Source organism: Patiria miniata, unplaced genomic scaffold, assembly GCF_015706575.1.
Source record: "Patiria miniata isolate m_02_andy unplaced genomic scaffold, ASM1570657v1 HiC_scaffold_20, whole genome shotgun sequence".
Lineage (NCBI taxonomy): Eukaryota > Metazoa > Echinodermata > Asteroidea > Valvatida > Asterinidae > Patiria > Patiria miniata.
The window spans coordinates 5,303,229-5,320,673 of NW_024037059.1; the positions used below are offsets into that span (position 1 = coordinate 5,303,229).

General features: G+C 40.3%; 1 protein-coding gene across 2 annotated transcripts; it reads right to left on the bottom strand.

Moving 5' to 3' along the window:
* Positions 1-132: 132 nt before the first annotated feature.
* LOC119727362 (zinc finger protein GLIS2-like) lies at positions 133-16,820 on the bottom strand. 2 transcript variants are annotated; one of them, XM_038199229.1, is made up of 6 exons: positions 16,646-16,820; positions 10,046-10,249; positions 6,054-6,280; positions 4,535-4,860; positions 3,945-4,063; positions 2,726-3,327 (listed from the first exon to the last, which is right to left on the bottom strand). In XM_038199229.1, the coding sequence occupies exons 2-6, from the start codon at positions 10,245-10,247 to the stop codon at positions 2,726-2,728; spliced, it is 1,476 nt and encodes a 491-aa protein (XP_038055157.1). In that variant the 5' UTR covers positions 10,248-10,249; positions 16,646-16,820. The 2 variants fall into 2 exon arrangements, with proteins under 2 accessions (XP_038055158.1, XP_038055157.1); XM_038199230.1 differs by lacking the exon at positions 16,646-16,820 and having other exon boundaries at positions 133-3,327; positions 10,046-10,247.
* Positions 16,821-17,445: the final 625 nt, after the last annotated feature.

The window sequence follows — 17,445 nt, forward strand, 5'->3', positions numbered from 1 at the left end:
TCAATATAATAACAATGTTATCATATAATAAATAAATATATTTAAGAGTTAAGTCATGGCAAGTCTCTTGTTTCTATACATCAGTAAGTAAATTGGAAGAGTGTCCATTCCCCCCCCCCCTCCCCCCCCCCGAAGATAAATATTTTGGATGATCTATGCTGGACTAATACAGTATAATTATTACTATACTACATAAGATTATGTGGAACACGGGGCCAGTTTTAGTGAACCCGCTTAAGACAAGTTTTGCTTAGCTTTAAATGGTTACCAGCCAAAACACCATATGACATGTACTGCTTGTAACTGGTTCCCTGCAGATTTTAGCTTAGTTACAAACCTCTGCTCAACAGCTCCTATGAAATTGGGGTCTAAAATAAAAAAAACTTGACCAAGCCAATTGCGATTTTTCTCATATGTTGGTAAACTCTTTGGCTACAAATAGACCGTTTGCACTGGAGCCATCTTTGAGGTGTGTGTTTCTGTTCAACAGGGATACGCATGAGTAGACCTCTTGTGCATTCATTGTTAAAGAATCAACAAAACAAAACACAGCTCCAAGATGGCTGCTGAATGCAATCCCTCTATAGTGGCAACTTCTCTCTTTTTTTTGGAGAATGACATCAAGTAATAATGCAAAAGTACTAATTTGAATTCTGCAATCTGCAGGCAGTATTCAGCGCCAATACATCATCTCAGTGCAGCCGAAGAGTCTAATAACACCAGAAGCGTGAATCTGATCACTTTAAATTTAGCAACATGTCTCATATTTTGTATCTGTGATCTGCTCTGAAAAAAATGTAGTCAGTTGTGACAAAAATGACATGAAATAAGCTTTCATAATGCATATCACCGACACTTTCTAGAAGATTTTGTTGCATTGCTACGCATGTTTCATTGTCTAATTTCACCAAGAGAGTTTCGTTTGAGAAACAGGCGTTGAAAAAACACACAAACACTGCAACAACCAAAACCAAAAGCATCAAACATTTCGATTTTTCAGTCTTTTTCAAATGGAAAAAACAAAAAAAAACAATCAAAATAAAACAGGTAAAAAACCAAAGTCGGATTAATGTTTCCAACATCAATCTATTACTAATCAGCCATATCTTCAATTTCAAAGATTTCAATGGAAATTCCAACGAATTCCAATACATGTATATTGAAATCCATAGGACTCAAAGCTGTTAACATTTCTGTTAACATTTCTGTTAAAATTTCTGTTAAAATTTGTTAAAATTTCTGTTAAGATTTCTGTTAAAATTTCTGTTAACATTTCTGTTAACATTTCTGTTAACATTTCTGTTAACATTTCTGTTAACATTTCTGTTATTATTTCTGTTAACATTTCTGTGCCAGTGTGAATATAAAGAACAATAAAGCACACAGCTTTCTGTGTTCTTGCATTGTAACTTCTTGATTCAAACTTTCTTTTCTCCTGTCCAGTAAGTCTTGCAGTAAAGTACAATAATTTCTTCATCAATTATTCAATTTTCTAAGCCTGTTTTTACAATTATTACTTTGATTGTAAAGGCACTATAGGGCATATGAACCAACTACAGTTCTTGTTATTTACATACATGTGCATATAATTTCTTTTGAACTTAGCTAAAATAGAGTACTTTAATACTGATCTATTTGGTAACAGTACTCACTTTTTTTTTATAATAGTGCATAATAATTTTATGTACAAGTCATTTTTTAACATGAGAAAATAGTGTAGCTTTGTTGGTTCAGAAAAAAACCTGCAGATACAAAAGACACTTCAAAAGTTTGGTACGTACAGTGTATATAGTACAAGTTAAAAAAAAAACAGGAAATGTTAGGCTCGGAAAAAAGGACCGAAGCGATGAAATGAATACAATTTATGAAATGGTTTTATTATTTACACAGCTGTAAATCCTGGGAAGGTTTCTTAATGAAACCAACATATTTCGACACTGTGTTCAACACTGTGAAATTTGAGTGCCACAAAACGTCAAACTGGTTAAACTGAAATAATATATGTGAACAGACGGAGTCATTTCTGGGGGGGGGGGATGTTTAACATCCCCCCACCCAAACACCAAATTGTCAAAGGCATGTCACTGTTGGTAAAATAGCTAGAGGCCACCAAAATATAGCACCATCGGTGTCAACTGGTGACCAGCCTTGGCTACCTTGAACAACACCTCTGATGTCAGATAATGTCCAGCCCTCCCCAAACTCCTGCTCTCTAAATCTAGGGCCATCTGCAATTTTATGGTCCAACTCCACCACTGGCAAAGGTTCTGATGAAGCCGCTTTGTACCTTTGTTGTCTGTGCCGGTATACACAATGTTTCCTTTTGTTGTTGTTGTTAACATCGATGAATACAAACCTTGCTTTGGCAGACCTACACTGCAAAAAAAAAAAAAAACAGGTGACATGCACCTGTTGAGTCTACCAGCTTTGTGCACTAGCAGTCAAGACATCTTGAATACTGATGAATACATGTGTACAAAGCAGGGGTCTAAACATCAGCAATTTCAGAGTGGCACTGCTACATATGTGGTGGTGCCCAGTAGAAAACAGTAATATCATATGAGCAGGCATATCACAATGGCATTTCTTCCATAAAATGTGTAATGCAGTGATGTGTAGTGACACTCATCAGCAACAAAATTGAGATTGTTTGGCTCGTGGCCTCGAGTCCCACTCAACTGAGCTGTATGACATACTTAAGCTGAAGTTCCGGAAGTTTAACAAACTAACTACTGGCCACCCCTTGGCTCTTGGCTTGCATCCCCACACTTCTCTGATTGAGGACGTCTTGGTTCAGGCTGAACTCGTCCTCCTTCTTGACCTCTCTGGAGACGTCGTTATTTTGCATTCCCGCGACGGAGAATGTCCCCGAGTTGTTCCCGGATAGGTTAGAGAGGTGTCCCGGAAGCGTGACGTAACTGTAGTGGGGCTGGAGCGAGGGAGAGTGCACCAGAATCGGGTAGACGATCACCCCTTCGGGAAGTCCGGTTATGTTGCTAGTCGGCGGCACGGTGGTAACTGCCGGGAAGATCGACACTGGCGCGGGTTTGGCTGGTGAGACGTGGTTGGTGGGCTTACTGGAAGCCCCAGTAACACTCAGGGGCTTCTGGGAGATGTAGTGGTTGAGATGGTCGCGGTTTGCATAGTGGCCGAACGTCTTGACGTGTTTGCGTAAGGAGCTGGGGTCCGTGTAGCGCTTGTCGCAGCCGGCCACTTTGCAGAAGTAAGGCTTCTCTTCGAGGTGAGTGCGCGTGTGCTTGAAGCGGTCGCTGGAGTTGGAGTAACGTTTGTTGCAGCCTGCTACTGGACATACATAGGGTCTTTCACCTAAGATCAAGACAGAGCAATATTTTGTAATTAAGTAAGTAAATTCTATCACAAAATCAACGTGGCCCATCAGGCTGACGTTTAAGTCCGGTTTCCTTGACATGAAATGACTGAGAATAATTCTATTCCCCTGGATGGGAAGCCAGTCCATCACAGGTTTCTCCCCAGCTAATGTCATTACCCTGGGTGGAGAGATGCAAGTGGGGGTGAAGTAGCTTGCCCAAGGACACAGCATATGGCCAGTAGCTGGATTCGAACCCCTGACACTCTGCTCATGAGTCACAAACCCTAACCAACAGACCACACTCCCCTCATTAAAAAAAATCTCAAACCATTGATTAATTTGAACCTCACAGGGAAACTGATAAGGTAAACCTTCGATAAATCACAACTGCAACTTGTCAAGACTTGTGCTCAAGTACATCACGACTCAGTCACCAGTCAAATCAAAAAGTAAGGTCAGAAATAAACCTGTATCATCTTTGCCTGAGCACAGGGCGTCCACAAGGCAGCAATGCTTCGAGTCCACAGGTAGATCTCACCATTCATAAAATTCATTCATCTTGAAGTTTGGGTGGGGGAGGGGGAGAAGGGGGATGGGGGTTGGCATGCCCTACCTGTGTGTGATCTGTTGTGTATCTTCAGGTTCTCCAGTCGTGAGAAGCACTTCCTGCATATTGGACACTGATGTGGCTTCTCATTTGTGTGTGTTCTGACGTGGATTAACATCTTGTATCTGTAAAGGAAGGCACAACGTCAAACAAACTTATTACACGCAAATGCTTCAACACAAACGCTTGTAAAATTTGAAGAAATGCTAGTAAAGGATCAATCACTGTTCTTTCCCGTCTAACAAAACTGTGGGTAAAAGCATCGTCACCTTGCATTGAAACCTTTGCCCTTGCTGCTCAAGCTTCTTCTCTCACCTTACATTGAAACCTTTACCCTTTTGACTGCAGCCTTGCCCTTGAACCGTTACTTTTCCTATTATGGTATCTCCGAGGTCCCAGGTTCGAGTCCCGGCTTATTCATACCTTGCCTTGAAACCTTTGCCCTTTTCACTGCAGCCTTCGAACTCACATCAGTCTCAAGTTCAAATCCCTGCATTCTTTAATCTTGCATTGAAATGCAAGCCACATACCCTACCCACTTGCAGCAGTAGTCTTCCTAGTTTGGAATTACAGAGGTCCCAGGTTCAAATCCTCACCTTGCATTAAAACCTTTGCCCTTTCGACTGCACCCTTCCCATTTGCAGGAGTACTCTCCCTCCATCAGCACCACATGCCTCTCGTTGACGTGGTTGACCAGCTCCTCCATCTCCATAAACTTCTGGCCACAGTTGTTCCACTTGCAGACGTTGCGGTGAGGTAAAGAGGTCGACTCGCCCGAGCGCAGGTTGCTCTCCAGGGGGACAGTCACGGCCACAAAGGGGGTTGCCTCCGTGCCGTTTATGGCAAACATGGGGGTGTACTGGGACTGCTGGGGGTTGGAGAGGGGCGTGGCTGAGCTGTCTTGGTGGGCGGAGGTGTTGAACTTGAAAAGAGAAGAGAAAGAGAGGTTCAGAGACGAAGAACTTTGGAGTCAATGACTTGACTGAAATGTGAGAGCAGGGCCCCATTTCAGTAATGGCATGTACCCAATGTCCACTCGCCAAAATGTCTTAAGCCAGAAAAATGTCAACTATAAACCCATTAGCTACATTGAATTGCAAGTATATTGTGTTTATGCACTAAAGAATCAACAAGTCAGGTGTGTTTACAAACACAAATGCCCCGCAACCGTGACTGTTCCCATGACATAACACCACTCTTTTAACATCAACTTACATGTACCTTGGTCACATGGGACGTTCATTAATTGACAGCATTAGTGTCTTCTGTAGGTTTTATATGAATTAATCCCTAATCCCTATGATCTCAGAATAAATACAAGATTTCTATTGTTTTAGCCACTGTGACCTTGACCCTTGACCTTTTGGCCCCAAATGCAAAAGGCTTCTTAGGATTACCAAGGACAATCCACAAACCAAATTTGAAGTTCATATGTAAAGTATTTCTCAAGTTATCGCGCTGACAAGATTTCTATTGTTTTAGCCACTGTGACCTTGACCCTATACCTTTTGGCCCCAAATGCAAAAGGCTTCTCATGATTGCCAAGGACAATCCACAAACCAAATTTGAAGTTCATATGTAAAGTATTTCTCAAGTTATCGCGCTGACAAAATTTCTATTGTTTCAGCCACTGTGACCTTGACCCTTGACCTTTCGGCCCCAAATGCAATAGGCCTCTTAGGATTACCAAGAACAATACACAGACCAAATTTGAAGTTCATATGTTAAGTATTTCTAAAGTTATCGTGCTGACAAGATTTGTCCGGACACACACACCCACACACCCACCCACACACACACCCACACACCCACCCACCCACCCACCCACCCACGGAAGGACAAGGCGGAAACAGTATGCCCCTTCGGCTTCGCCGCGGGGCATAATAAAACCATAGATGTGCTCGGATGGTTTGTATTATAGTGAGTAATAGGCAGGGCAGTTTGAGGCGATTCAGTGACTAAAGGTTAACCCATACGATAAAGACTGAAATTATGTCATTCAGTAGTTGATGTGCAAGCAATGTCAGTGGGCATACCCAATGACAGAATAAAAACATCCAAAACACAAAACTTGGATCAGTTCCACCAATAAAACTTGCAGAAAGATGAACTCACTGGATGAGTGATACCGGTAGTGTCGTCAACGGACTCGGAGCTGCTGTTTGGTACCCCGTGTCCCGTGCTGATACTAGCACCCAGCAGGGAATGGGTCTCCATGAGCATGGCTCCCTCTAGTGACAGGTCTAGCGGCTTGGAGGTCATGCTGCCGGGTCGGGTCAGTAACGTGTTGGCTTCGCTGGCGTTGATTTGGACACCGATCAGATCCCTGACAACAGAGGGCGCTGTAACCAATTGACGAAGGCAAAAATTAGGCATTATTGATTGGGGGCGGGGTGCAAAAAATACTGAACACATGTAGTGTGCACATAATGTATCGTAGTATGCACATGTTTAATATATCGTACTGGCAGTTTTTGTATGTACGTTTGTAAATCTGGATGCCCTGCAAGTACAATGTAAAAGAAAATGGGAATTAAAATCCATACCCCTGTAGGCCAGAAATGGAGGATGACCTGGCAAATTTTTTTTCAGATTGGGAAGATTTTGTGAGACTTGGAAGATGAAATGGTGAAGTTAGCTTTATTTGGGAGGGGGGGGGGGCACAGGCTTCGGACTCAACAAACTCTGCAACCACAGGCTTTGAACAAGAGATTTATAATTTAAAACAAAAATTGAAATTTTGAATTTGTCTCAAGTTACATGTAAATGTTAGAAATTAACAGTGGTCAGACAGAAGGGAGGGGGGGGGGGGGTTGAGGTTCAGACAGAAGGGGTGGTAAGCCATTAACCTCCCCCCCCCCAAAAAAAAAATTACAGTATCCCCTTTGTGTTGAAATGATCTCGTTGAAATATAAAGAACAGTCCAGTCAAAACATTCTTCCAGTAAAACCAGAAAAAAAAAACGTCTTCCATTCTTCCATTGTCTGAGATGTGACCCATACATGTAAGGTGTGTTTTATAGCTCCATGGTTGGACACAGGTCCAACACAGAGATTTCATGAAACCCTTTCACACTAGCAAGAATCCAACACGGCTTCTACACCTGTCCAGCACTGTATACAAGTACATGTTGTAAAATCAAATCCTGGTTGGGACCAGGGATGAGAGGTTTTACCCAAGTCCAATCAACAGTAAGTGTGAACGGTACGCCTTGTTTGATGTGACGCGGGTCAGCTAACGACAGACCGTGCAGACCTGACAGATGATAGTGTAAAGAGGCCTATACTCACCAAAACCAAATTCCATGGACTGAGAAATGATTTCAGACTAACAGTTGCTGCAACTTTATCGAGCCAAAAGTTCAAGCTTCAGGTGTTGGCACGGATCATAAATACAAACCACACGTAAGAACAGTCTTCAGTTATTTAAGAACAGTGGAAGACAGAGTGATCATTTTGCTGGCAACTGGCAACACTGGCCCAATCATGCCAATATGGAAAAAAAAAATCCTGCACGATTGTCCAAATAATCAACTAACTGTACCAGGATATCGGTACAATGTACATCCTCTCCGCACAATACCGCGGACAATATTTTCGGGTCATTTGCATCTTGCCCCCGCACTCGTTCAGGATCATCCACGGTCCAGTGAAAGGGCTCTAACCCTGTATTTGTGAAGAATTGTCCCTTTCTCTTTTTGAACTTCGACACGCTGTATTACTTGGTGGTGTTGTTGATCGTCGCAACCCCAATCACTCAACCTTTTGTAGAAAGCATGACCATAGTTCACGCTTGATAACACTTTACAATTTTTATTCAGGTTTATTGAAAGCATGCCTCAGACTCTCCTCCACTCAAACATACCAGTAAGAAATTGCACTAATACGTTTTAAATGTAAAGAAATAACTTCACATTTTGGAGTGCATTGACATTTTTCGGGCCTGGACCAAAAATTCTATAACTTCACACCCTGATAAAGCAAGGCCCACCAATGGAAATTCTATTACTTCAGAACATAAAGCAATATATTTTATTGAGAAAAAAGTAACTCAACACCACCCTGGTATCCTTATTTCCTTATTATTCAAACGCAAATACAGCTGCACATTTACTGTTGAATATGAATCTCATGAAAACAGTGAGACCAAACAAAACTTGAAATCATCGTTATTTTAACATTACAAGAAAAAAAGTCCAGGCCTTCGTTTTAACAATTCAGTGACAAACATGGGTTACAACTTTTGACCCCGTTTACCAGTACATGTAATTGTTTTTCAGGAGAGTGCTTTTGACATGTACATGTATGTACATTTGTCCGTTATTCAAATTTTGATAATTCAATAGTAGTTTCACTGCATGTAATTGTTTTTCAGATTCACATTTAAAGTAAACTATTTACATGTATGAGGAGAAAATTGCTTTCAAGTGCTTTTGATTCTGAAATTGTTTTGATGAAAAAAAAGTTTCCTGTTTTAAGTAAAACTAAACACCACTGGCTCACAGGTGTGCACAAAGTACTCTCTAAACAGAGAAATGAAGAATATCATGTAAATTGTGTGTGGGGATGCTGTAGGGATAAATTGTGTGTGTACTTTCTTCGGTTTTTCAATGATACTTATCTGAGAGGGTTGGGTCCCATGACCTTTGACACCACGGCCTGGGGGCAAGGTGGGCTTGCCTGACCCTTGACATTACTGTGATCTCAAATATCACCTCACATGCATGTACTTGAACTTGCACTACGAGCCTAGTGTGTATTTCACACACATAATCATAGTGTGAAAAACAGCATGAGAAAATGCCCAGTGGCCAGTTGAAAATGCAATATGGAGCTACGTGTACTATGTACATTATATGCTAGTATTAAAACCAAAGTAAGCACAAATCTGGTATCCTCAATTTTTAATGCAATTAAAGAGAAGACTAAAGTTTAGTTTGCAAAAAAGTTTGAGTTTCATAAATAATGTATAATACATGTAGAACATTTTGTAGTCTGAATTTATCAGAATTTTGGACAAGAGTAAAGTTGTTAGTAGGCCTACTGTTTGTCATAAATACAGAAAGTTATGTGTTCAGGTACGTACAAAGCTACATGTATTGGCAAAAAGTAAACAGGAATGTCAACGAAACTCCACTAGGCATAACTACAATTCAATGCGTCATTTCCATCAAAACATCTGAACATACATTCCTTCATTCGTGTTTAACTCTAGCTGCATAAGCCAGCTAGTAAGCGGGTGTGGTGAGTCAGTCCAACGCCCCAGTGAAAAAAAACACATCAACATTCCCTCCTTAGCACTCGCTTGAAAAACAGGTTGGCGGTGATGGTGTGGATGTTGACTACCTGATGCAGGAGGGTGGGTAGCCGACTGCCAGACTTCCGGTTCTTGTCTTTGTTGAACGTAAGACGCTTGGTGAGGTAGGCATTGTGGTAGTCTGACGAGATGGGCTAGATACTTTGTTTGCTGACGCCGTTGGAACTCAGAAAGTTTTTCTTATCTGCAAATCCGCAAGATGTCAGCATTACTCAGCTTTAGTTTGAACTCATCATCCTTCCTGTTGTATCCTCCGCGAATCATTCTCCTTAGGAAGGAGACATACAGTCTGTCCAGCTGTTGTTGATTTAGATTCCACGTTCGGCACGAATACGTTACATGGCTTCGCACCATTGAGTTCAGTACAAGGAACCTAGGATTCAAGTGAATTGAGTAATTTGCACAAGCTTTGATTTAAGCTAAGCAATTTTCCTTCCGCAACGCGATCAAATTTTCCTTCTGCAACGTAAGCGAATTTTCCATCCTCAACGTGAGCACATTTTCTTTCCATGTACCAGGACCCTCAAGACTGCAAAAAAAAGTTGCTTCTCGCAAGTTTTTCCATCAGTACAAGCAAATGAAAAAGATGAGCAAACCAGTATTAAACATGGATGTTGTGATCAAAACCGGTTTATAAAAGCCTAAATTTGAATCCAGAAGTAGCAGCTTGTTTAAGCTGTTTAAAGCTGTCGTTCAGTCCGTGGAACATGCAGCCTCGGACTCAAGCCAGAGTCCTACATGTAGCAAGCAAAACAGAAAAGACAAACTGGACAATTACAGTTAAAACTTACAAGATCTTGTTGCACAAACGGATGTCGAGATCAGTGTACCGACGGGCAAGCCAGCGTGCCTGTATTTGTGCATGTTACTCCCCGCCTGTCCATTCTCTACCGTGGTTGAAGTGGTTTTGGTGGTGGAGTCTGAGGAACCAGACCGGTGTCCGTTAGTCTGGTCCAGCACCGTGGGGGGTGGGCTGGGCCCACACACATCCATATCTGTATACGTGGGAAGAAAAATAAGAAAGTAAAAAACGTCAAAGTTATGCACACTGGGCTTGATATAAGGTAAAAACATGCCAAACTACAGACTAAACAGAGATTGTAGCTCAGAGAATTTTACATGACCAGGACGTTTTCCTCAAAACCAAAACACAAATTTGAAATTTCAATTCAGGAAAGTAGGCCTATTTGTTTACATAGGATAAAGTATCTTGCTATGAAGATGAAAAGAATATTTCGAATATCAATGCGATCAAGGTCTACTGAACTTCAAAGACTGACCTAAGCCACAGAGTGGCCCACTTTCCGCACTTTAACTAGGTTCATATATGATCCATGATCTGACATACAACCTAATAACAAACAAAGCTATAAAAAAAACCAACAAAACACAGTTTTATGTGAGTAGACTGTGTATATAACGATACATTCAGTGGTAAAAAGCCCCACTGCTGCTGTTTGCGCATGCGCATCAAGTCTGTCCGATCCCTCTTCCGTCACCATACTGCTGGGTTGTACAAATTCACTGGAAACAAAGGTTGCATGAAGTGGGACACATTTGAAGCTACATTGTCACCAGACAGACATAGGTATGTACACGTAATGTGTCATGTCCATGCCTTCCAAACAGTGATGCCTCTGGGCTCCGCGCACAAGTACCCCCTCAACGGTGAGAAAGGGAGAGTTGGGGGAGACCGATTGGAGAGAAATTCGAACGCATTGCCGAAGATGCGTGACGCTCACGCGAAGATGCCATTGGTTTGTGCACATTCAGAATAAAATTGGTTGACCATACTTCGAGCTATACGCGCTCCGCAACCAGTAGGGGCACGTGGTGTGTCCCATCCAAGGGGCTCTCGTTAGTGGTGAAAAGCGCCCTCTCTTATTCGTGCACAGAGCCCATAGACTTTTTTTGGCCAACCAAAAAGTGGTTGACAAACTATGGAAGGCCAACGGTGCAAAAATAAAGACCAGTTATTATGTTTTCAACCATATCAATGGATTGTCGAAAATACCCCCCCAAAAAGTGACAAACGCTACTACAAATTTAATAAAAATTTCCCTTTTCTCAAATAATGAGGGTTTTAATTCACAGTATTTTGCCAAATCTGTTGCCAACCACGGCTATTTATGCCTTTTGTGGCAGACCATGGTGCTCAAGTTTACAATAATTACAAATGAAAGAAAGGTCTTTTGGCAAATGGCTATTCATGGTAGCTTCTCCAGAAAGCGTTGTCTACTTTACTGGATTACAACACAAAAATATTTCTGTATTTTAAAACGAATCTAATTATACATCCATTTGGAAAAGCCACAGCGATTCGACTGTTTATTTCCTTAATAAACTGGACCTTGGATGATCATTAGTAGCCACTTAATAAAGCATTAGCATCATTACAAACTAACTACTGTATGGAATATACAATGTACAATGCATCAATTAGCCTAACCACACATCACGCCTGCAGTGATTACAATCTGAACAGCAAGCACAGACTTGAGACAAGTCTACACCAGACTTGAGACAAGTCTAGACCAGACCCATGGTAAGGTCACCCCCTAGAGTGTGCTGCCAGGTGGCCTAGGCAGGCACTGGGGGGTGTTTCCAATGACTTGGGCAAACACTCCAGCAATAATAACATCTGAATATGTCCCCCCACGGGAACAGTCAGAACCAGACATGGGGACAAATTAATGGCAATTTATGTGGCCTTAAAGGTAGTACACACAACATTTGCAAACAAAAAAGCTACCAAATTATTATGAAATACCTTACTTGACTGCAGTGTAAGTGAATAGTCCCAAGCATCCTGTGAAATCATGGCACCCAGTGTGCTGATATTTTCAAGAACAGTGGAATTTTTGTATCAATTTCCAACAATGGTCGGCCGACTTATTTTTTTCAAATACTGCATCCAATTTACCAACTTTAGATTTTGTTTGCGATCGGTTACACATCTGTGAACGGGTGCAAGCCACCTAGCCTGGTTCTTTGACCTGACAATTCCCCGTCTATAAATTGCTCCATTTCGTTGGAAGTAGGGTCAAGAACAGCCCAAAAAAAATAATAATAATAATAATTTCTTTATTCGCTTTTTAAATTTTTTTATTTCAAATATTGTAAACAAATGGGCAAAGAAAAAAACTTTGGAGAAAACCTTGAAACAAATAAAATTAAATTTTAAATGTATGACTTCATTTGAAGGTTAATTAAAAATTATTAAATTTATTACAGGGAATCACCTCAAAAGTTTATGAAAAAAAAAATCTTCCCCAAAAAAGGGGGTTCCGTCCAAAACTACAAAGTTTAAGGCATTTACCTCATTGACAACTTGAAAGACATAAATAAGATCTTGTGTTATTTTGTGATTTCTTTTCTAAAATACCACAAGATCTATCCAATGAGCAAGGAAATCCAAAGTACCTTTCGACAAAGGTCAAAGTTCAGAAGTGAACTGTTGGATCCACATGAACTTTAATGACAACATGTGGGTCCCATGAGTACTGCTTGTCCTTCACTATCCCCCCCCCCCCCCAAAAAAAATGTCCAGGTTTTGAAATTGAATCAGAGGTTTGGAATCAAATACACATGGTATTAAAAAGCTGTAACAGTTGATTAACAGAAATATCAATGTGTATTCATGGTGTGAATGGTACGAACCCACATGGGACTGGAACAAGTCTACTGGCTAGCATGTGTGCTTGGCAGTACCCCCTGGACAGCCCTCCCATGAGGTACTTTCCATTGATTTGCACACAGTGTCTTTGTACTGCTGGCCTGACCTTAGCCAGGGATAAAATTAACAAGCTGGTACTCCAGGACCCCCTGGACTGCTGGACTGAAGACATGTATACCACAGAGCTTTATAGCAAGGGAACAGCTCCTTGTGTTTGTACACAGCCAAAAGAAAGCAAAGGTTTCAAGCTATTGACCACACAGCTAGCTGTGAATGGAAATCTGGCAAATAATTGTCAAAGTCTATTTTTAACTCAGACTAGGAAAATATATTAACTGTTTATAATCATTGGCTAATAAAAAAAAAAGAACTTGTAAACTTATCCCAACTACTGTATTGAACAGATTTAAATGCACTTGTACATTGAGGAATAAACTCCAATATAAAATCTGAATGACAATTTTTAACATTATCTTCAGTTTTCTTCATTTCGAAAATTACCTTATTAGTAATTGAAAAATATAAACATAAGACCTAGAACTTGGATTTAATTTTGATGGAATTCGACTAAATTCAAAGCTGAGAAGACATTATTTTAATTTTTTTAAAGGCTGAAAATTAAAAAAAGAGGTTAAAATTGTAGTTCATGGTGGAGTGAAATTAAATCCTTTCAAATTCAGGGCTTAGAATCTAGACGCTCAGGATAATCCCTGCATCCATACTTCACTTAGTTAACGGTTACTACTTTGGTGAAGTCCCCACAAAAATACACAAGGAACTTGTAACAGCATTACAGATGCAATAAGTTACACAGACATTTTTGTGTTTGTTGCCAACAAAATGTTGAACATTTTACCAATCAAAAAAGTTCTGTACTTTCGAAAGAATGTTCAGCCTTGCGTGGCATATATGCATGGCTTTGGAATTTATTTGTGCACTGTTGCATACCGACACAACTTCACAAGTATATATTTTCTACATTTATATATTTTTCACAAGTCATGCAGTACACATGCACACAAACCAGATGTGTGACTCTGTGCTACGCCCTTCTTTGGTTTTCTTAATTTTGGTGCATCTGAAACTCCAAGTTCAAATTTGTGATTTCCAAACATCTACAAACACAGACTTAGCTGAAAAGTTAAAAATGTGTTTGTGGTTAATCACTACTTCTAGAATTAGAAGGCACTGGTGTGCTTTCTAACGTAAGCACTATCGTATTTTGGGGGGTAAAAATGCTAGATTAGGGATTTCACATCCTGCAATGATGATATTTGCACCCAGAAATTCACTTTCTCTTGGAAAAATGTCTTGAACACAAGTTAGCCCTTGATGATCCATATCTCCTTAGAATGTGGTAAACAATGTTTTTCAGGACCTCAGACCAACAATTTTGTTAGAAATCACAGTTTTTATTATCACCAATATTGGATTTTCGACCTAACGAATGTTGCACTATACACCTCATGCGAACCGCACCATCACCGACTGCCTGCATGCAAAGATGTTATTTCGTGGTTCGGTTGGACCGTTTTCAAAAGAGGGGAGATTATCTTCTTTTTGAACAGCACGCGCCAGCCATATTGATATCACCGAACACTGCAAGCTCTCAGGCATGGCCTGTGACCTAGTATGGGGTTTAATATGCAACACAAATCCATTGACCCACACTATAACGGTTGAAAATGAACAGCCTTTGTTCTTGTTTTTCGGCACCAAATGCAAATGACACAAAACATTGAACGGGTCAGTAAATCAATATCTGCAATAAAAAATTACTTGTCCCTAATTCAGTCCAATTCATAAAATAACGGCAAAAGCAAGGCGGACGCAACTTAGTGTGACTTCAGATCAATGCGAGGTGACAACAAACGTCGGTTGAGTGTCAACTGAACAGCGTTTAGTTTGCGAATGTTTTCACCTTGCGACTGTCGGAAACCTGAAGTGACTCAGAAGTTGCATCTCCCTACAGGCCTACTAGTACTTACATTCGTACTAACTTAGTTTGAAGGACACGCACTGTAAGTAACTTTGGTTTCCTTATAAGTCCCACTAATGATCATTTGAAAAAAGGGACTTGGATATTTTACCATGAACCAGTCCCCTATTGTTTACGTTGTTAACCCGGCATTGCACTGAACATGCGCAGTGAGTGTTTTTTGGACTTAAATATTTTTATCGTGACAAGTCTTTGTCTGGTTCCATGCTTTCATTGTCGCTGTGACTTTCTATTTACGAGATGGGAATCAGACCACTAACGTAATTTCACCGGCGTGTTTTGGAATGAACGCATGACTTGGAAGTGCAAAAGTTTTCCATTGACGATGCGTACACAGCAACAAGTGCTTATTAATAATTAAATACAGAATTCAATTTTAAAAAAAAATTCAACTTTTATTTTTTGGGACACAAAAAATAAAGTTTTAAAAACAGCAGCAAGGCTGGGAGTGAGTTGAGCAGCATAGGCGGAGGTGTTATCCACCAGGCCACATGTTGCTCGACGTGAGTTGGCAATTTAACCCAAACACTACAGAACTCAAGTCATTGTAGCGCTTGAAACCGACCGACCGAGTAGGCTACTCTAAGGATTTATTGATTTTTCAGTGAATATTAAATCCAAGTAGGAATACAATCTGACAATGAACTATGAGTATGAAGTCTAGGTGCTAGTGATGATGGGTTAAATTAAAACACTTCAAATTCAGCTACTTAGCATGCTCAGCTACAAATTAATGGCTAGTCTTTGAGACTTCGTTTGAAAACTAGGTACAAATTTGGACTTTTTGAAAAGAATGTTCCAACCTGACGCCACACTTTTTTCTTCATATATCAATCATCTCAATAAAGGTCAGTCATTGCAAAAATGTTGAAAAGACATGAATCTGGAACTGAGAAACATTTCCAATTCTTGGCTCAGTAGTAATCATAGCAGATTAGCACTGAAGCCCATAGACATACACTGAATCACTGTATTGTTGGTGTACCCTAACGTGGCGCGGCCCCTAACGTGGCGCACTTTTATTTTTCGCCTGTAGCGCCTAGCTAGAGCAAAAGTTTTAACTGAAATTTCACAGAAAGTGAAATTTCATCAAGTTCTTAACACTCCCGTTTATAAATCGCGAGTTTATTTACCCGTTACAAAGTTAAAAGAAAAAATTATTTTGGCGTGATTTTCCTATTTTATTTTCAAGTGCAAAGTGAACCCTTTGAAAATGCCCCAAAAAATAAGAAAATAATTTTCTGACAAACATCTGGCTGGGTTTGTAAGTAAAAATAATAATGATTTATCAGAATTTATCAAGTTTACAGAAATTCTTAATTGTTAATTTGGAATTTTCTGAGATTTATTCAAGTGCGCCACGTTAGAGAACACTCCGCCAATTTGTGCCCAATTTCCGGACGCGACCGTTTTTGCATTTCGGATTAAATTTTATGAAACCGAAATTGTTCACAGAGGTTAAATAGCAAGCAGTAAAAAGGTAAAAGTACCAGCATTTCACTGCATGAATTTGAGGTTTATCAACAAAGAGGTTTGGCAACACTACACGAGGAAAGTTGGGTAATTTTCGAAGTGCGCCACGTTAGGGAACACGACTATATCTTAAAACAACTTCACAAGCATGACAAGCCAGTCTGGATCCTACATGACCATCGCATCCAACTACAATTTACAAAAAAATGGTTGCTCCTATCAAATTAGACAAAGTGTACATACTTAACACAACTTTTCCTTGATTCTTCGAGATTTCTTTCAGCACACGGTCTGAAACGAAGAGTGCAGTATTGTGTGATTTCAGAAAACTCTCCCCACGTTCACCTGCACCTCAGCTGCACTTCATCATGTCTACAGTCTAGTCTAAAAAAAAAAAAAGACGAGTTTATTTTGTGTTGACAATTATGTCACGTTATCGATTCTTTGAAATTTCGATACCCGTTTCGTTGTATTAAAGCGATACCGATATTTTCTACGAGCAAACTCCGAGCAGTGTGATGTGCTGCGTGGTTTTGTTTTTGAATTGGGGGGGGGGGGGGGGGGGGGGGGGGGGATAGTGTCCTTATCGACCCATTGCCCTCCACCATCTTTTTGACTTGGTCAGTCCATAGAGCAAGGAACAGATTGTCAGTCCTTGTAAATATGCAAATATGTTGAAAGAAAAACATGAATGCAGTCTAGCTGAGGAACATTACCAAAAGTGCAAACATGTTTTTTGCCAATTAACTTGACTTGGTCAATCCATAGATCAAGGAACAGATTGCTCTGTGGTCAGTCCTTGTAAATATGCAAATAATTATGTTGAAAGAAAAACATAAATGCAGTCTAGCTGAGGAACTTTACCAAAAGTGCAAACCTGTTTATTGCCAATTAAGTTCCAGCCCCGGCCTATCTCATTAAAAAAACCACCAAATTGGAGTCAATATCTTTTCTTTTTATTTTACGACAGAGCTGAGAGCTGGAGTCATAACATGTTTGTCTTTTTTTTTTTTTTTTTTTCGATTCAAAAAGAAATTCATGGA